At 37.1% G+C, this 17887-nt stretch overlaps 1 protein-coding gene and 1 pseudogene across 1 annotated transcript; one reads left to right on the top strand and one right to left on the bottom strand.

The window, feature by feature from the left end:
• LOC116033184 overlaps nt 1-17887 on the bottom strand; it is a 104139-nt pseudogene that overhangs the window by 50233 nt on the left and 36019 nt on the right.
• LOC116032200 (vacuolar-sorting receptor 6) lies at nt 2313-8694 on the top strand. Its single transcript, XM_031274654.1, has 12 exons — nt 2313-2831; nt 5203-5895; nt 5986-6074; nt 6302-6371; nt 6446-6529; nt 6610-6686; nt 7005-7086; nt 7222-7304; nt 7396-7459; nt 7889-8017; nt 8108-8211; nt 8288-8694. Exons 1-12 carry the CDS (start codon nt 2525-2527, stop codon nt 8405-8407), a joined length of 1902 nt encoding a protein of 633 aa, XP_031130514.1. The 5' UTR covers nt 2313-2524; the 3' UTR covers nt 8408-8694.

The raw sequence follows: 17887 nt of genomic DNA, 5'->3' as shown, positions 1-17887 counted from the left end.
TCTGCAAATTTGTGTTTAAAAAGTAGTTTGCCTTCATGTATAGATTTCCTTTAGTCATTGTCTATGATTTTCTGTTCTGCAAATTTGTGTTTATACTTCTCAATAATTCTGTTGTGTAAATTTGTGTTTATAATTATCAATAATTTAGTTTTAAAAAAATAAATTTAGAAAATTAGAGAAATGAAAATTTTGGTAAAAGAAATGGAAGAAATGAAAGTTTGATAAAATAAAATAACGGCAACAAGATTTATATATATATATATATATATGGGCGCGCTCTAATGAGAACGGATGCCTAGGAAAGAACTAAGAACGATTCACAACCATCCACGTGTCTAGATCAATGAATCAGATGTAATTTTATAAAACGACGAAGTGACATTTTCGTAAATAACTCAAATTTTGGTGCAAGTAAATGTGTTATAAGTGCAAGTAGTTGGTGCATATTTGCAAGTAAAAAATGCAAGTAAAATCACTTGAACTTGCTACTTACACTTGTAATATATTTTAATTGCACTTCAATGTTCACTTATTTACGAAAATGCCACCCATTTTTTTTTTAAATCATGTTTCTCATCTATTAGATCTGAACACGTGGACGAATATAATAAGTTCTTAGGGGTTGTTTGGTTGGGTGTAATTTGGGGGGAGTTGTAATTCATTGAATTATAATTCAATGAATTTGGCAATTACAGTGTTTGGTTGGAGGGAATTGCAATTCCGCAGAATTGCAATTCCCTCCAAATGGTGAATTACAATTCATGGGGTACCCCCCATGAATTGTAATTCGGTGGAGAGGAGGGGCAATTATATGGGTGTAAAGACCATTTTGCCCCTCCTCTCAATCCTTTGTTTTTTTTTAATTTTTTTTAAAATTATTATTATTATTATTATTATTATTATTATTATTATTATTATTATTGAAAGAATTATTATTATTATTCTTATTCTTTTCTTTTAAACTTATTCTTATTCTTATTATACTTATTATTATTATTTTGAAAGAATTATTATTATTATTATTATTATTATTATTATTATTATTATTATTACTACTACTACTACAACAACATAAGAGAATTTTAGTCATTCTGTCGCTTCTTACATTTCAATTCCCTGTACTCCTATTCCTGCATACCAAACACTGTAATTTCAATTACTACATTATTCATTGAATTGCAATTCCACCCAATTACAATTCTTTTCCCTCTTAATTCCCTCCTCCCAACCAAACGGCCTGTTAGAGTTAATTTCATTTTTTGTCCTACATTTATAAGCGTGATTCCACTTTTAGTCCTTTTTTTTTCAAAACATCCCATTTTGGTCCTAGTATTATTGTGGCATGACCACTTTTGGTCCTTTATCAACAAAATCGTTAAAATTCCTATAAATGCAAGGACATTTCGGTCTTCAAATAGAGGTTTTTTTCGAAAAAGTAAAAATAAAAATATAGCGAATCAATTTACTTTGCAAAAGAAAGTATCAAAATGCCCTTATTATAACGTCATTTTAACGATTTTGTTGAAGAAGGACAAAAAATGGTCATGCCACAATAATACTAGGATCAAATGTGGATGTTTTAATAAAAAAGGACTAAAAGTGGAGTACCACCTATAAATCTAGAACCAAAAATGAAATTAACTCTAAGTTCTTAGTTTTTTCTTGAGGGCACTGTTCTCATTTGAATGCATCCCTCTCTCTCTCTCTCTCTATATATATATATATATATATATATATATATATATATATATATATAATAAAGGCAAAAATTTGAGCGAGACCGTCTCACCGTGAGACAGGTCGGATCGGTCGGGTCAAGATGTAAATGTAGTACTTATATGCACAAATATTATACTTATATGCTCAATTATAATACTAATCAGGAATAAAATTTTTGTTACTTATAAGGGTAAATACAATATTTTTACATTTCGATTTAAAAGTATTACATTTTCACTCAAAAGTAGTATATTTTTCCATATAAGTAAGAGTACTTGTCAACATTACTTATTATGAAAAATGTATTACTTTTTCTCTTATAAGTAACAAAATTGTATTATTGATTAGTATGATATTTGAGCATATAAGTATGACATTTGCATGTTATTTCGACCCGACCCAATCCGTCTTACAAATAAGGACGGTCTCACACTTGTGACCCTATCATAAATGGGAAACGTTAGTTTATCTGGGACTTGGGTTGCTATCGTGTTGGTTGCTCTGACTCCTTCCACGATGTCACCCCCATCCCCTCCCACCCGCCACTACTCCCCGTTTCGTTTTCTTTACGTCAAAGCCGAAGCAAAGAGAAGACAAAGACCCACAAACGCCAGAGACCTCAAGTCAAGCTCTCTTTCTCTCTCTCTCTCTCTCTCTTTGCGTAATGTAGTGACTACAACCTGCTACTTGTATTCCTCTCCCCTCTCCACCTGCTCATCCCCTCTTTCCTTCATTGCCTCAGAATTCGCAAGTCCCGGGAAACCATCAACAATAATCCTTTCAAGTTTCTTCGACCTTCTAAAGAATGGGTAGTTCTCCTAGGCTCAAAGTTTTGATCTTTATGATTTGTATTTCTGTTGTTTTGGGTTTGGATTTTGTTGAGGGGAGATTCGTAGTGGAGAAGAATAGCATAAGTATCGTTTCTCCATACTCTATTCGCGCAAAGTATGATGCTTCCATTGGGAATTTCGGGGTTCCTGACTATGGAGGCTCTTTGGTTGGCACTGTTGTGTACCCTCAAAAGGGTGCCTTTGGATGCTCTGCTTTTGAGGGTGATAAGCCCTTCAAGTCTAAGACTCCTCGCCCCAATATTCTTCTTGTTGATCGTGGAGGTAATCCAATATATGTTTTGTTGTGTTAAAATTATGATATCTGGAAGTGATAATTGAATTTTTTCTTCTACACTTGCATAAGAAGTTGTAGCTTTGACAAAAAAAGTATTCATACTTTTAAACCTCTGCTTTTGATTTTGTTTTGTTTTGTTTTTTTTTTTTTTTTTATCTTTCAAAAAGTAGTAAACTTTTATTTTCTGGTAGTTCTCCTTCAAATGGTGTTATTACTCAGAATTGTTCAAAGATCTTTTCTTTCTTCTGAGCTGGGGGACTGGCCGGCTCTGCTGATGCTAGAACGGTTGACTTTGGCCGATAGAACCTAAGCAGTATGCTTAGTTTAATCCGAAAGTTGTAGCATGGTAGTTGTTTCCTTTATGTTGACTTTTCATATTACTTTTATGTTGACTTTTCAAACAGCAGTAACTCCCGCCCGAGAGTTAGAATATATATATATATATATATATATATATATATATATATATATATATANGAATATATATATATATATATATATATATATATATATATATATATATATAATTTGTCATTGGGTAGGCCAGTAGCTATATGCAATGAATGAAACCTTCTTTGCAAGTATGTACATGGATAGTGATTTTATTTTTATATTTTGGTTCAGTTTTATCTGTAGTTATATTAGATATAATAATGATTAAGGACCGATTTATCTTTAGGAATGATAGAAATACAATTTGAAGTCTGCACGGGCTTAGCTTATTGATTCAATAGGTAGTATTTGAAAAACGGGATCAAGATTCGAAATTCAGCAGTAGCATTGCAAAGTGACATCGATATTTGATCCCGTGGCGAAATTTTGTCCAGCAAGGGTCACAAATATGATTGGATATAGACGAAAAATAAAACACATCAAAACTTTATAAAAATATTCATAACAAAATATGAAACATAATTAATTTGATAAAACAATTCAAATATACACATTATAAATTACACATCTCATTATTAATTTTGAGAAAACATTATATATATATATATATTTCAAGAAGCTATTGAAAGCCCTGGATTCAAACGTGGCTCTACCAACATAGCTAACTTAACAATTGTTACATATATATATATATATATATATATATATATATATATATATATATATATATATATATTTTCGAGTTAATTCCATTTTGGTCATAGATTTATAGGTGGTAGTCCACTTTTAGTCCTGTTTTTTCAAAACATCTATTTTTATCCTAGTATTATTGTGGCATGACCATTTTTGGTCACCCACACAAAACTGTTTAAATTTTGTCAAATACAAGAGCATTTCAGTATTCAATTTTGATTTTTTTTTCAAAAAATAAACATAAAAAATATAGTGGATCAACCTAGCTACTTTGTATAAAAAAGATCAAAATGTTCTTGTATTTAACGAAATTTCAATAATTTTCTTGGCGGGGGACAAAAAATGTCCATGCAACAATAATGCTAGGACTAAAAGTGGATGTTTTGATAAAAAAAAAAAAAAGACTAAAAATGGACTCCTACCTATAAATCTAGAACAAAAAATGAAATGAACTCTATGTTTTCTTATACTTATACTAAAACATGTACTATATATACATATATACATACAAGGGCTATATATAGGGTAGAGGTCGGGTGAGTGGGTGTAGCTGCCCCACTGCTCCCACTGTGGCTCCGCCAATAGTTACATCATCTCAAATGATCTTTGTCAGGTTGAGATTTGGGGACCCTTAATATTGGGGATTCAATCTTTTAGGAGAATAAATAAAATCAGAACCCGAAATTTAATTGAGGGGCAAAGTGTACTTCTATTAAGATTTCAATTTGATTAGGTTTATCTAACAAGGAAGGAATATATGTTCCTTAGAGTTAAAGGGATATCCTAATTCATGTGTGTGCCGCGCATGGGGCCAAGGCCTAACTCACCCTCTATGGATATGTATGTAATAGTGTTTTACAGTAACTAACTCTTTAAATAGCTATACACTACTCCATTAAAGCAGCAACACTCTCTTACTATGCTTGATGAATCACTCCAATTGAACAAAGTTCCAGGTCCAACCTTTTACTTCTCTCTTAAATAAAGCCACAAAAGTAACCCAAACAAGATGGCAAGATCTACACTTATAACCAGAGGTCATGTGTTTGAATTCTTGTCCCCTTGTCAACTATGACTTATGAATAACTTAAGCTGGTTTACATCTTTGTGATCCTTTGTCGGCTAGGGTAAAGTCATAAGGCAGGATTTTCCTACACACAAAAGGATTGTAAGGTTTCCTCGTCATAAAAAAAAAACAAATAAAGACACAAAAGTGCTTAATTATCTTTCCTACAGTCATAATAAATAACATTAAAAATTCTCCCTTTCCAGAATGCTACTTTGCATTGAAGGTCTGGAATGGACAACAGGCTGGAGCAGCAGCTGTTTTAGTAGCTGATACCATTGATGAGAATCTGATAACTATGGATTCTCCTGATGAAAGCTCGGATGCAGATGGATACATAGAGAAGATTGGGATTCCATCAGCTTTGATTGAACAGTCCTTTGGTGAGAGCTTGAAGGCGGCTCTGAAGAAAGGAGAGGAAGTTGTGATCAAAATGGATTGGACGGAGTCGATGCCCCACCCTGATGAGCGGGTGGAGTACGAACTGTGGACTAATAGCAATGATGAGTGTGGGATTCGTTGCGATGAGCAGATGAATTTTATTAAGAATTTTAAGGGGCATGCTCAGATTCTTGAAAAGGGTGGTTATACTATGTTCACGCCTCACTATATAACATGGTATTGCCCTCAGGCTTTTATTGGTAGCAGTCAATGCAAATCTCAGTGCATAAACCACGGGAGATACTGTGCACCTGATCCAGAACAGGATTTTGGGGAAGGGTATGAAGGAAAGGATGTAGTCTTTGAGAACTTGAGGCAGCTTTGTGTTCACAGGGTTGCAAATGAGAGCGGAAACTCCTGGGTTTGGTGGGATTACGTCACAGATTTCCACATCAGGTGTTCAATGAAGAAAAAGCAGTACAGCAAAGAATGCGCAGAAGAAGTCATGAAATCTCTTGGTAACTGCTCCCTCCCTCCCTCCCTCCATCAACAGATTCTTTCATATTTAATTTAGACCATACTTAATAGCTTCCCTTTTACCTCATCAGACCTGCCCATTGAGAAGATAAAGAAGTGCATGGGTGATCCTGAAGCTGATGTGGAAAATGCAGTCCTGAAAACTGAGCAAGACCTACAGGTTCATGCTTTCTCTGCACTTACCATTACAAAGATCCATTAGTTATATATAATCATTCAAAGCCTGCTGCATAGATTCTAAGATCAATCCTAATTACTTTGTCAAGATATTGCAGAGAAGATCAATTGTCTTCCTTGTTTCTTTCATTCATTTCTTTTTACCTGGGCCTGGGGCCTGGGGGGGACTATTGGCACTACATATGCCTCTAAAAGTGTTTTTTTTTTAAGGTTGGTAGAGGTTCTCGTGGTGATGTTACTATCTTGCCTACAATGGTCATAAATGATGTCCAATACAGAGGTTGGTTATATAATTTTATGTTGTCATTTTGTTTAAGCTTATATGGGTGCTCTAAACCCTTGTGCTTTCTGAAGGTAAACTTGAAAGGACTGCTGTATTGAAAGCCATATGTGCTGGGTTTAAGGAAACAAGTGAACCTGCAATTTGTCTTAGTGGAGGTTTGCTTTGAGTTCTTTGGTTTAATCTTATTCACATGTGATGCAATGATGTTTTATTATTATTTTTTATTGACATTCAGATCTTGAGACAAATGAGTGTCTTGATGGGAATGGCGGGTGCTGGCATGATCCAAAATCTAACATAACAGCCTGCAAGGTATTTAAAGGAATGAATGCTCTGTTGTTGTTTGCAGATAACTTATTTGTTAGGATCAAGGATCAAGCGCTTACTACTAGGCCAAAGCTATAGCTAGTAGCTGAGGCGCAACCTTATTCCTTTATACAGTCACCATATATTTTCTAGAGCCAAGTGCTGACTTGGCCTTTTATCGGTCTCCGTTCAAAAATTTCCCTAGTTATATGGTGTTGGACTTGGTCTTTACTGGCCTCCACCCAACATTATTCTTTGAGTATGATGATGCTTTATGAAATGCTCATTCCCCATAGCCATTATCCAAATTTTCTTTTTATCAAGGACACATTTAGGGGAAGAGTATGCGAGTGCCCATCGATGAATGGTGTTCAGTACAAAGGAGATGGATATACATCATGTGAAGGTACGGTTTCCAACTCGATCATATGCTTAAATTGCATTATTTAATCTGCTAGTTTACACTTTGGAGTGTGTTTTAGATTATGGCAAACAAGTAAATCTTTCTCTGGTTAAAGTTTTTATTTTCTTTTTCCCAAAGCTGTTGGACCTGGAAGGTGCATGATAAATAATGGCGGTTGCTGGTCAGAGACAAAAGACAGAACAACTTTTTCTGCTTGCTCAGTTCAGTGATGCAATCCCTTCTCTAAAATCTCCTTCTCTGTCAATTTTATTTGAAACTTCAATTTGCTAAAATATGTCTAATACAAAGTAGGAAGCTCTTATTACCGGCTGTAAATGTCCCTATGGCTTTAGAGGGGATGGCCATAAATGTGAAGGTACGTACTCTCTACTAATTCCCTCTAAAATCTTTTTTTTTTTTTTTTTAAGAGCCCTCTAAATCTTTTAAACAGTGGGCACTACATAAAGTTGTAACATTTATATATGTATGTGCGGAGGACGGTAAAGGATTAAGTCCATCAATTGGTAGCTAGGGGATTGTTGGGCGGAGGCTGGTAAAGGACCAAGTCCATCAATTGGTGGTTAGACGATTATTGAGTCAAGACTGGTAAATCGTCAAGTCCAACAATTGGTGGCTAAGAGGACTGTTGGGTGGATGCCGATAATAAATCAAGTCCAGCATCCTACCTCTCAAAAATGTTATGACGGCTTATAAAGAAATAAAGTTATCTTCTTTATCAGTTATAGTTTTTGACACAGTGATAAGTACTTGAACCTAACAATATATATTTCATCTACCATTACAGATGTAGACGAATGCAAGGAAGGCACGGTTTGTCAGTGTGATGGTTGCAGCTGTAAGAACACATGGGGTGGATATGACTGCAAATGTAAAGGAGATAAATTGTATATAATGGAGCATGACACATGCATTGGTAAGATTAAATTTATTTATTTTTGTTCCATAGACCACAACGTGAGAAGCATTCGGAATTTTAATTTGATTCTGTATATTTATTGTACAGAAAGACACTCGTCAAAACTTGGACGGTTCCTTACTTTTGCGGTTATAGCTGTTGCACTTGGTGCTGGAATAGCTGGATACATATTCTACAAATACAGACTTAGGGTATGTGGATTGAACAAACTTAGCTTACAAAAAATATATTCCCATGTTCATGAATGCTCCTATTTTGTGTATGCAGTCATACATGGACACAGAGATAATGGCTATCATGTCGCAGTACATGCCTCTGGACAATAACCATCAGAATCAGGTTGTCCAACACGAAACTGAGCCTTTACGAGACGCCTCATCTGTATGAAGAAGCGGCATGGTTGGTTTGTTGACTAAACAGAATGCATCAGTGGCATAACCTAACAGCTACACATCCAAGACAAGCCATACATATGGTACGGTGTTTTGTAGTCTCTACATCTAAATTCTGTCTGGTTCCACTCAATTACTTGAGGATACAGATTATATCAATAACCGAGCTCTCTGCTTTTGTGTATAAAATGTATCCGCAGAGTAGATGGATGCTAATTATACTTGAAATCATCTCTATATACACAAAACAATACAGGATTGGTTTGGGGGTTATTTTCAACACCACTACTTTGTGATTCTTTTTTTTTTTTTCTTTTGAAATTTTTTGTGAGGTCAAGCATAAGGTGGAGGAAAGAGTAATGTGAAGAGCTCCTCCAAGTAATGTTTTTTTTTCGTGAGTTCCACTAAAAAAATAAAAATAAAAATAAAAAATAAGCCATTCTAGTGCACTGTGCGCCGGGGGCTTGAACTCCATCCTCTTGGGCGTGTAAACATTTTTTTTTTGGAAAAAGGGTCAAATAAGCCCTCCAACTTTACCTAAGGAGTCAATTAGGTCCCTGAACATTTTAAAGTAGCAATTAAACCCATCAACATTGTATTTTGATGCAAAAAAGTCCATAAACCTGTTAATGACCTGTGATCACAGGTCACTAGGATTCCGGTCAAATTTTCAGCACCCATATTCCGGCACAAAAGTCAAGGGCGACCGTTCGACGGTCGCCGGTGACTCACTGGAGAAGGCAACCACTGGGTTTTGTGCCGGAATATAGCCTGAGTGTGCCGAAAATTTGACCGGAATCTTAATGACCTGTGATCACAGGTCATTAATAGGCTTATGAACTTTTTTGTATCAAAATATAATGTTGATGGGTTTAATTGCTACTTTAAAATGTTCAGGGGCCTAATTGACTCCTTAGGTAAAGTTGGAGGGCTTATTTGACCCTTTTCCCTTTTTTTTTTACACTCAAATTTGTCTTTTAAATTTTATTTCTTTTTTTTTTTCTATTCCTTCAAGTTTCTCTTTCCTATTTGGTCTAAAGAAAGCTGCAAAAAATAAATAAAAAAATTTAAATCAAACAAATGAGGTTGCTTTTATGTTTTTTATTTTTATTTTTACTTTTTGATTTTTGATTTGCACTTAAGTTTATTACTTATAGTTATAGAGTATAGCTAATTGCTTATTAACAAGTTTTTTTTTTTTTTTTTTTTTGAGAAAAAGATAAACTTCATTAATTCAAATTAAAATACAATTCGTTGACAATAAAAGACCGAGGGGTAGTAAGCCACTCCTGAGACATAGAACAGGCTTCCCTAGTTAGGATATGAGCAACTCTATTCGCAGTACGGTTAACATGAGAGATCCTTACGTGTGTGAGTGAACATAGCATATCTTTAATATCTAGAATCACAAGATCAAACTATGCTATGCTTTAAACTATGGACGATCTGAAGCGCGTCTGATTCCACTTAGATGCTGCATAATCCTTTCCTCTTAATCCATGTGAGTGCTTCCCTAATGGCAATAGCTTCAGCTTCTCTTGGGGTGAATGTGCCTCTTCCGGGAATAGAAGCTGCTGCTACGAACTGTCCTGCATCGTTTCTAAGCACCCATCCATATCCTGTTTTGTTACTCTGAGGATCCACCGATGCATCTGTGTTCAACTTGAGGTAGCCTGGGAGAGGTTTTTCCCATCTTTGATCTGGCTTGTTTCTGGAATTTGGTTTGTCATCAACTCCCCCCACAATACTCTTCCAATCGGCCAGGTAGCGTTTAGCGCTTTCAACGATGCTCCCGGGGTTCGCCGACTTCCCGTTCCAAACTTTATCATTCCTGGCTGCCCACACTCTCCAACAGATCATCAACAGAAGATATGCCGTGAACCCTCCCCTGTCCCCGCCCCCACCCCCAACGACTATGCCTTTTTTTAATTTATTTTTGACAATAAAAGAAGAAATTCTATTAAGGTACAAGCTCAAACCGTGAGCAATGAACAAAAAAAAAACAAAAAAAAAAAAAAAAACCAAAGAGCAGTCCATAAAACATCTTACTCATTTACTCCACCGACTGAGTTGAATTATCCATGGCAATGGTGTTTCTCTTTGAAGCGTAAAACATGAATGACGAGATCAGAGTGCAAACCACTTGCATCCGAAGTCCGCTTAAATGATGTCAACTTGATTGCGACAAATTATATCATAGACAGATTAATATGTGCATAAATTCATTAAAACAATTCTACAAGGTTATAAAATTATATCAATTCACAAATCATCCTTTTCTATTTCTTTTGAATACCCCTGACTCTATTACAATGCAGTTCTGAACTTACATCTACTGAAGCTCAAACTCACAACCTCTCATATGGAGTATGAATTTAGTGCCACTAAACCACAAGGTCATTGACAAATGTTTTTCTTAATTTTGCTTAAATTCTATATTTACCAATATTCTAATTTAAAAGATCTGAAAATTGATATTTTGAATTCTAATTCAAATCAAATGAAATTATTTCAATTTTAATTTTGTTGAATTGAAATTTTGAAAATAATTTAAAATAAATTATTTATAATATTAAAATATTAAATAAAATAAAATATGTCAAATATATATATTTTTAAATACTATTGACTCTATTACAATGCAGTATTTGTTCATAACTACTTTCTCAATCTATTGAAGCACTTAGAGTCAATATTGTCTCCACTGAGGCTCGAACCCACAACCTCTCATATGAAGAAGCAACTTGGTGTCAATTCTATCTAATCTAATTATAATAAATTTGCCATATCTATTATGAATTGGAATTTTTTATTTTATTTAAATAGAATTTATTTTCATTTTATACAAATTATGTTGCCATTATTTTGAGCATAATTCATCTATTACTATAATTTTATCTATTTAAAAATATTTTGAGGATAAATCATTGTCATTATTTTAAGTAGGTGTTAGCGAACAGAGCTTTCAACAAACTACTCGTGTTCGGTAAGAGTTTGTTTAAGTTTGTCTATTAAGGTAAACGAACATTAGTAAACAAAATTTAGAGCTCGATAAATAAACAAATAGAGTCTATATAGTGGTAAGTTTATTTGCTATGAGGTCGTGAACAAGCTCGTTTGTGTTCGTTTAGTAATGTTCGCGAACAAGCTCATTTATGCTCGTTTAGTAATGCTCGCGAACAAACTCGTTAAGTGTTCGTTTAATAATGTTCGCGAACATGTTCACAAACATATATAGTTGTGTTGTTTGTTTGGTTATTGTTCGTGAACATAGATTATGTCTTGTTTACGAACGAATTGTGTTCATGAACATGTGTAGGTGTTTGGTAATTAAGTGTTCACGAACCTTTTCATGAACGTACACGAAAATGTTCGTGAACGCGTTCATTAAGATTAACGAACATGTTCGTGAACATGTTCGCGAACGTTAACAAACACTAATGAATGCTTAACAAACGAACACGAATAGGATTTTTAAAAAATCTTAACAAACGAACATGAACACGAACACTCCAAAAATCCTTAACCAACGAACACGAACGACATCTGTTCGTTTATGTTCGGTTCGTTAACCGCCCTAATTTTGAGAATAATTCATGCACACAACTATTATTAATTAATCATTACTCTCCCAAAAAAAAAATTAATCATTACTATCTGTTGGTCCCGATAGGGTGGGAGAAGTCTAGAGGGGGGGGTGGTGAATAGACTTCTCAAACAATTAAAAACTTTATAACACTTCAACAATAGAGATTTCAAGTGAATAAATTCAACTTGAAATATGCAGCGGAATATCGTACGGTAAAGTGCTATAAAATAAAACTGCGTAAAACTGAAGAGATACTTGACATGCAATACGTTGGAAATACTTAGAATAGCTCAAAGAACATGTATGCAAAGTTTGAGCCACATGCGAACGTGGGAACACACAAACCCAGATGATATGATCAACACAGTACGTAAATGGTTAGTATGTTAAAACATGCAAATATGTAAAGTGCAGTAAGGTAAATGAGAGGCAGAGATTTATAGTGGTTCGGAGATGGTGTAATTTGTTAGGAACATCATGTAATAGGTTTTGATGATACCAACTGTTAAGTAGAAATCCCCAAGTCTCGACACATAGGCAAAACGCTGTAAGTTCGACAAGTAAACCAAGAGCGAAAATACAACCGGGTAACTTGAGCTCAACTCGGAAAATATTTAAGCTTGAGGGAAATTTGTTTGAACATCTTAGAAGTCTCGTGTGTTGTAATCATATAGACAGATCAGAAGAAAGCATGGGACAACACTGGAGGAATAAGGGTCTGCGAGACATCAACTAAGTCTCGAGACATAAGCAGAGTTCGAGAGGTAGGACCTCTCGATACAGTTATCCAGTTCGAGACATAAACAGAGTTCGAGAGATAGACCTCTCGATATTTGAATTCGAGACATCAAGCAATCAAGATAACAACCTTGGTCTCGATACACTAACAATTCTCCAACAAAGCTGAATGACGGTCATACTTAAAGTTTGGAGAAGAAGAATATCATGGAGATGGAATAATGAAGAGGTGCCGAACGTGAAGATTTCAAAATGGGCGGAAATGGATGACACGTCAGATTTCCACCACAAACGGTCAAAAGGTGCACCAATGCTGAAGTGGTCTGATTCCCTACAAACAAGGAATAATGGGAATATAAAAAGAGTAACTTTTACCAAAAGACGAAAGTGGAGCATGGACTCAAGAAAAGTGAACTATGGAATATTCACTACAAGACAAAGAGGTTCAAGTTACAAGATCACCACTCCATGAAATATGCTGAAAATATGCAAGACCCATGATCAGCATGGGAGACAAATTTCAAACGGAATAATTTTCCCTCCAACGGAATTATTCCTCTACTCTCATATATAAGGACGTAGAGACACAGAACAAAAAAAAAAGGGGTGAAGGGGTTCGAAATTCTTAAGAAGTGTCCGTCTAAAACGTTCAAGTGCAAGTACTTAAATTTGGAATATCATCCTGATATTCAAAACAGCGAGAAAACACATTTAAGTGTTTAAGAGAGTTACAAAGCTTAAACTGTTATACATCTAGAAGGTGACCGAAGCTGCTCTACATCGAAGTTGATTCAACGATAGCTTGTAGTCAGATTGGAGCCTGTTACATTCAACTGTGACAACCAAAAACACCTTGCTTTGGATTAAGCAAGAGAGGTGGAGTAACCTGGCAGCTGTCCGAGTGAAAGAAACCTGAGGCTTGACGCGGGGTTGGTGATCAAAGGTCAAGTGCTCGAGAGGCGGAGTAGCTGGAAGCGGGGAGAAAGACCTTGGAGAGGCGGAGTAACCCGGGAGCTGTCTTGTGAAGATCCTGAGGCTTGACGCGGGCTTGGTGATCAAAGCTCAAGTGCTCGAAAGGTGGAGTAACAAGAAGCGGGGCGAAAAACCTGAGGCTTGAGGCGGGCTTCGTGATCAAAGCTCAAGCGCTCGATATTGTACTAAAAAGGGAAGTTTTTAGTGCAATCCTTCCAGGGAGTTTCTGGAAGAAGAGTGGACGTAGGCGGGTTGGCCGAACCACTTAAAAAAATCTCTCTTGCATTTACTTACTGCTTTTATCTCTCGCTAACCTCTCGATTGCACTGCATATAAACGCACTTCTCGAACTAACTTAAACTCGTGCTAACTAAAAGGGGATAACATTTCCGCTGCGCATAAAACTTTGTCTTCACCTCGTGAGGTATCAAACCTAAACATCCTAAGTTCAATACACACGAGAGGTCGAAAAGATTTGCAAAATCTTATACAAGTCTATTCACCCCCCCCTCTAGACTTGTACCCCATCCCCTTGGGACCAACAATTGGTATCAGAGCAAGTTCTCTGATCGATATAAACCTTTGTTTATATTGCCTAGAGATCCTTCTTTGAAAAGTCTTTTGAAAATATTTTCAAAGCACGATATAAAATTTTAAAAATGGACAGCATGTTGTCGAGACATCTTCTCTTTGATCTTAGCAGGTTCGATGACTGGAAAACACGCATGCTTGCGTATCTATCAGCCCTCCATGATGAGATGGCCGAAGTTATAACATTTGGACCAGTCAAGATCATGATGGTAAACACGACTGCTGAGCAAACCAGAGATACATCGAAGTATGTCCCCAAACCTAGGGAAGAATGGACAAGTGATGATAGGAAGAGAAACAACTTGGACAACATTGCCAAGGATATTCTCTTCAGAGCTATAGACGAAACCATCTTTCCAAAAGTAAGAAAATGCAAAACGGCGAAAGAGGTATGGGATACTTTGATGTTAATTGGTGAAGGTGACGAACAGGAGAAGGAGAACAAGCTCACCGTGGCCATGAAGAAGTTCGAGGACTTCAAGATGAAGCCAGGGGAGAGCATCGACAGCATGGAATCTCGTTTCATGAAGCTATCAATAGAGATCAGTGATCTCGAGAAGGAGATTCCACAAAAGGAGCTAAACCTGAAGGTCTTACGAGGCCTTACCAAGGAGTGGGAAATGAAGGTGATCACAATGCGTGATCACAGGGATTTGAAGAACACCACAACCGACCAACTATTCAGAGATCTCAAAGCCTTTGAATTTGAGATGTTCCCGAGAGATGAGGACGTGGTGGACAGACGGAATGTGGCACTGGTTGCGGACCAACCAACCACCTCCTCAAGGTCAGATTCTAATCCCACTGAATTTTTATCTGACGAACAGTTTGCTTTCTTCATAAGAAAATTCAGGAAGTTCATGAAGAAGACACCGGAAAGCAATACAAGTTCACCTTCCTCCTCAAGAAGGAAAAATGAGAAATACACATCCAGAGGAATGGAGGAAGAAGATCAAGGTCTATGCTACAACTGCAGGAGACCGGGGCACTTCAAGGCTGACTGTCCTTACCCTAAGGTAAGCAAATATCAAGGCCTAGAAGGTAGGAACTCCAGGAGAAAGGAGGAACCTAAAGAGAAGCCAGCACAAAGTGGCTTCAAGGGAGATACAAAGAAACATCTGCGCAGAAAGGCGCTTGTTGCTGAGGAACTCGAGAGAACAATCGAGGAGTCCGAGACGTCGAGCTCCAGTGAAAGCAGCAGCAGCTCAGAGGATGAGAGGGGGCTCATCTGCTTATACACCGAGGAAGAAGAGAATCAATGCCTAATGGCCATTGACAATGAGGTAACCTCTACTTCCACATCTCGCTGCTCTATTTCTACCTCTCGTTGTTCTTCTTTCAGAAGCGATGAAGATCCCTTTGAGATGCTTGAAACATTTAAAAGGGATCTCGCAGTCGCTAATAGCACTCATGCCAAAATCAGGGAAGAAAACAGCAAGCTAACTGCTGAAAGAGATATGCTTAAGAACGTCTCGAAAGAGAATTCAGAGCTAACTCTCAAAGTAAGTGAATTAGAAGCTAAAGTAATCCAACTGACTGAAGAGTGCAAAACTCGAGAGATCACCGAAAATGATCTTAGAAAGGTTATAGCATCATACACTGATTCCTCCAAAGCTATGGAGAAAATGGTGAATGATCACAGACCTACAAGTGATAGAACCGGTCTAGGGTTCCATCGAGACCATCTCTCAAGAAATAAACAGACCAATGGTTTGGGAACTTCAAGAAATGGAGGATCTCAACCCAAACCAAATAAAGGTCATAAAGGACCAACAGAAAAGACCAGAGTAGCTATTCATAAACCGTCCCTATACACCAGAAATGGAAAGTATAGGAAAGCTACGAAGAATGGCCGGGTAAACAATATCGAGAGATCACCTTGCTATCTCTCGCAAGGCCATTCCAAGTACAAAAAGAGCTACATTCCATATAATGCGCCTCAAGGCAAATATGGAAGGTCTGAGATCCACGTAGTTAGGAACTCACGGATGGAGAAAGACAGACTCTATCCATCTAGTGAGAATTGGTCATCGAATCACAATTTCTGGAAGAAACCTCACTTTCAGCAATTTCACATGACCAAACAGCGTATGAAAGGCATGGTGCATAAGCCGATCGAAAAGTCTATACCTAAGTTGATTTATGCACCAAAGAGGCCCAAAGCTTTTGCTAGCATTCCTTATGATTATCAAACGTACAATGGCTACATTGCACCTAGGCCTGGAATAATGGGCATAAGGTATAAATGGATGCCTAAACTCACTAACCCTCCAGGACCCAAAGTTTGGGTACCTAAACTTGCTTAATTGCCTTGCAGGACACCAGGGACATGTGGTTCATTGACAGTGGATGTTCGAGACATATGACGGGAAATCTAACACTGCTAGAGAACATCCAACCTATCGAAGGTCCCTTGGTGACATTTGGCGACAACGAGAAGAAGGGACGCACAAAAGCTGTTGGTGAAATTCAAAAGAATGAGCTGGTTATTAAGGGAGTATCCTACGTTGAAGGGCTCAAGTTCAATCTCCTTAGTACAAGCCAATTCTGTGACAAAGGCTACAAGGTTGTCTTCACCAAAAGCAAATGTCAGATTATGAGCGAGGAATCTCTCGAAGTCGTCTTGGAAGCAGCAAGGAAAGGAAACATGTACATAGTGGATTGGAGGTCTGCAAAACCATCCCTATGTATGCTAGCAAGAAGCAAGGAAGATTTATGCTGGGATTGGCATAGTAAGCTTAGTCATCTGAACTTCAAGACTATCAACAAGCTTACTAAGAGGAACCTAGTGGAAGGACTGCCCAAAGTGACGTTTCGAAAGGATAAAATTTGTGAGGCATGTCAACGTTGCAAACAGATCAAATCCTCCTTCAAGAGCAAAGCCGAGACATCATCCACTAGACCATTAAGTCTTCTTCACATGGACTTATTTGGCCCAGTGGATCCACCCAGCATAAAGGGAAAGAAGTACACTCTTGTGGTAGTAGATGACTACACAAGATTCACATGGACCGTGTTCTTAACCAAGAAAAGTGAGACAAAAATTGCCCTGCCAAATCTCTTGAAGCAAGTTCAAGTTGAAAAGGATGTCTCGATACTAAAGATCCGGTCAGATCAAGGTGGAGAGTTCGTTAATCAAGTAATCGAGAGCTACTGCAACGAGAACGGGATTCATCATCAACTGTCAGCTGCTCGAACGCCTCAACAAAACGGGGTTGCTGAAAGAAGGAACAGAACTCTCAAAGAAGCCGCAAGGACCATGCTCTCACAAGCCAACATATCACAAGGATTTTGGGCAGAAGCAATCAACACAGCGTGCTATACCCAAAATCGGTCCTTGATCGTGAAAGGAGTTGGAAAGACTCCATATGAGTTGTGGAATGAAAGAAAACCGAATGTAAGCCACTTCCACACATTCGGGTGCAAATGCTATATCCACAACAATGGGAAGGCTCAACGAAGAACTTTTGAAGAAAAGGCAGATGATGGAGTATTTCTGGGATACTCATCGACAAGCAAAGCATTCAGAGTCTTCAACAAGCGGAGTTTGGTGGTTGAAGAGTCCATACATGTTACCTTTGATGA

Source organism: Ipomoea triloba, chromosome 10 (genome assembly GCF_003576645.1).
Source record: "Ipomoea triloba cultivar NCNSP0323 chromosome 10, ASM357664v1".
NCBI classification, from domain to species: Eukaryota; Viridiplantae; Streptophyta; class Magnoliopsida; order Solanales; family Convolvulaceae; genus Ipomoea; species Ipomoea triloba.
The sequence above is the reverse complement of the archived record's forward strand: the minus strand, read 5'-3'. Positions and strand labels throughout refer to the sequence as shown.

Bases quoted from the DNA above. Each gene is read 5' to 3' on its own strand.
- LOC116032200 (XM_031274654.1), top strand. From the start codon at position 2,525: ATGGGTAGTTCTCCTAGGCTCAAAGTTTTGATCTTTATGATTTGTATT. The intron at 5,896-5,985 runs GTAACTGCTCCC...TTACCTCATCAG, and splicing joins AGAAGTCATGAAATCTCTTG to ACCTGCCCATTGAGAAGATA. The intron at 8,212-8,287 runs GTATGTGGATTG...TTGTGTATGCAG, and splicing joins TCTACAAATACAGACTTAGG to TCATACATGGACACAGAGAT.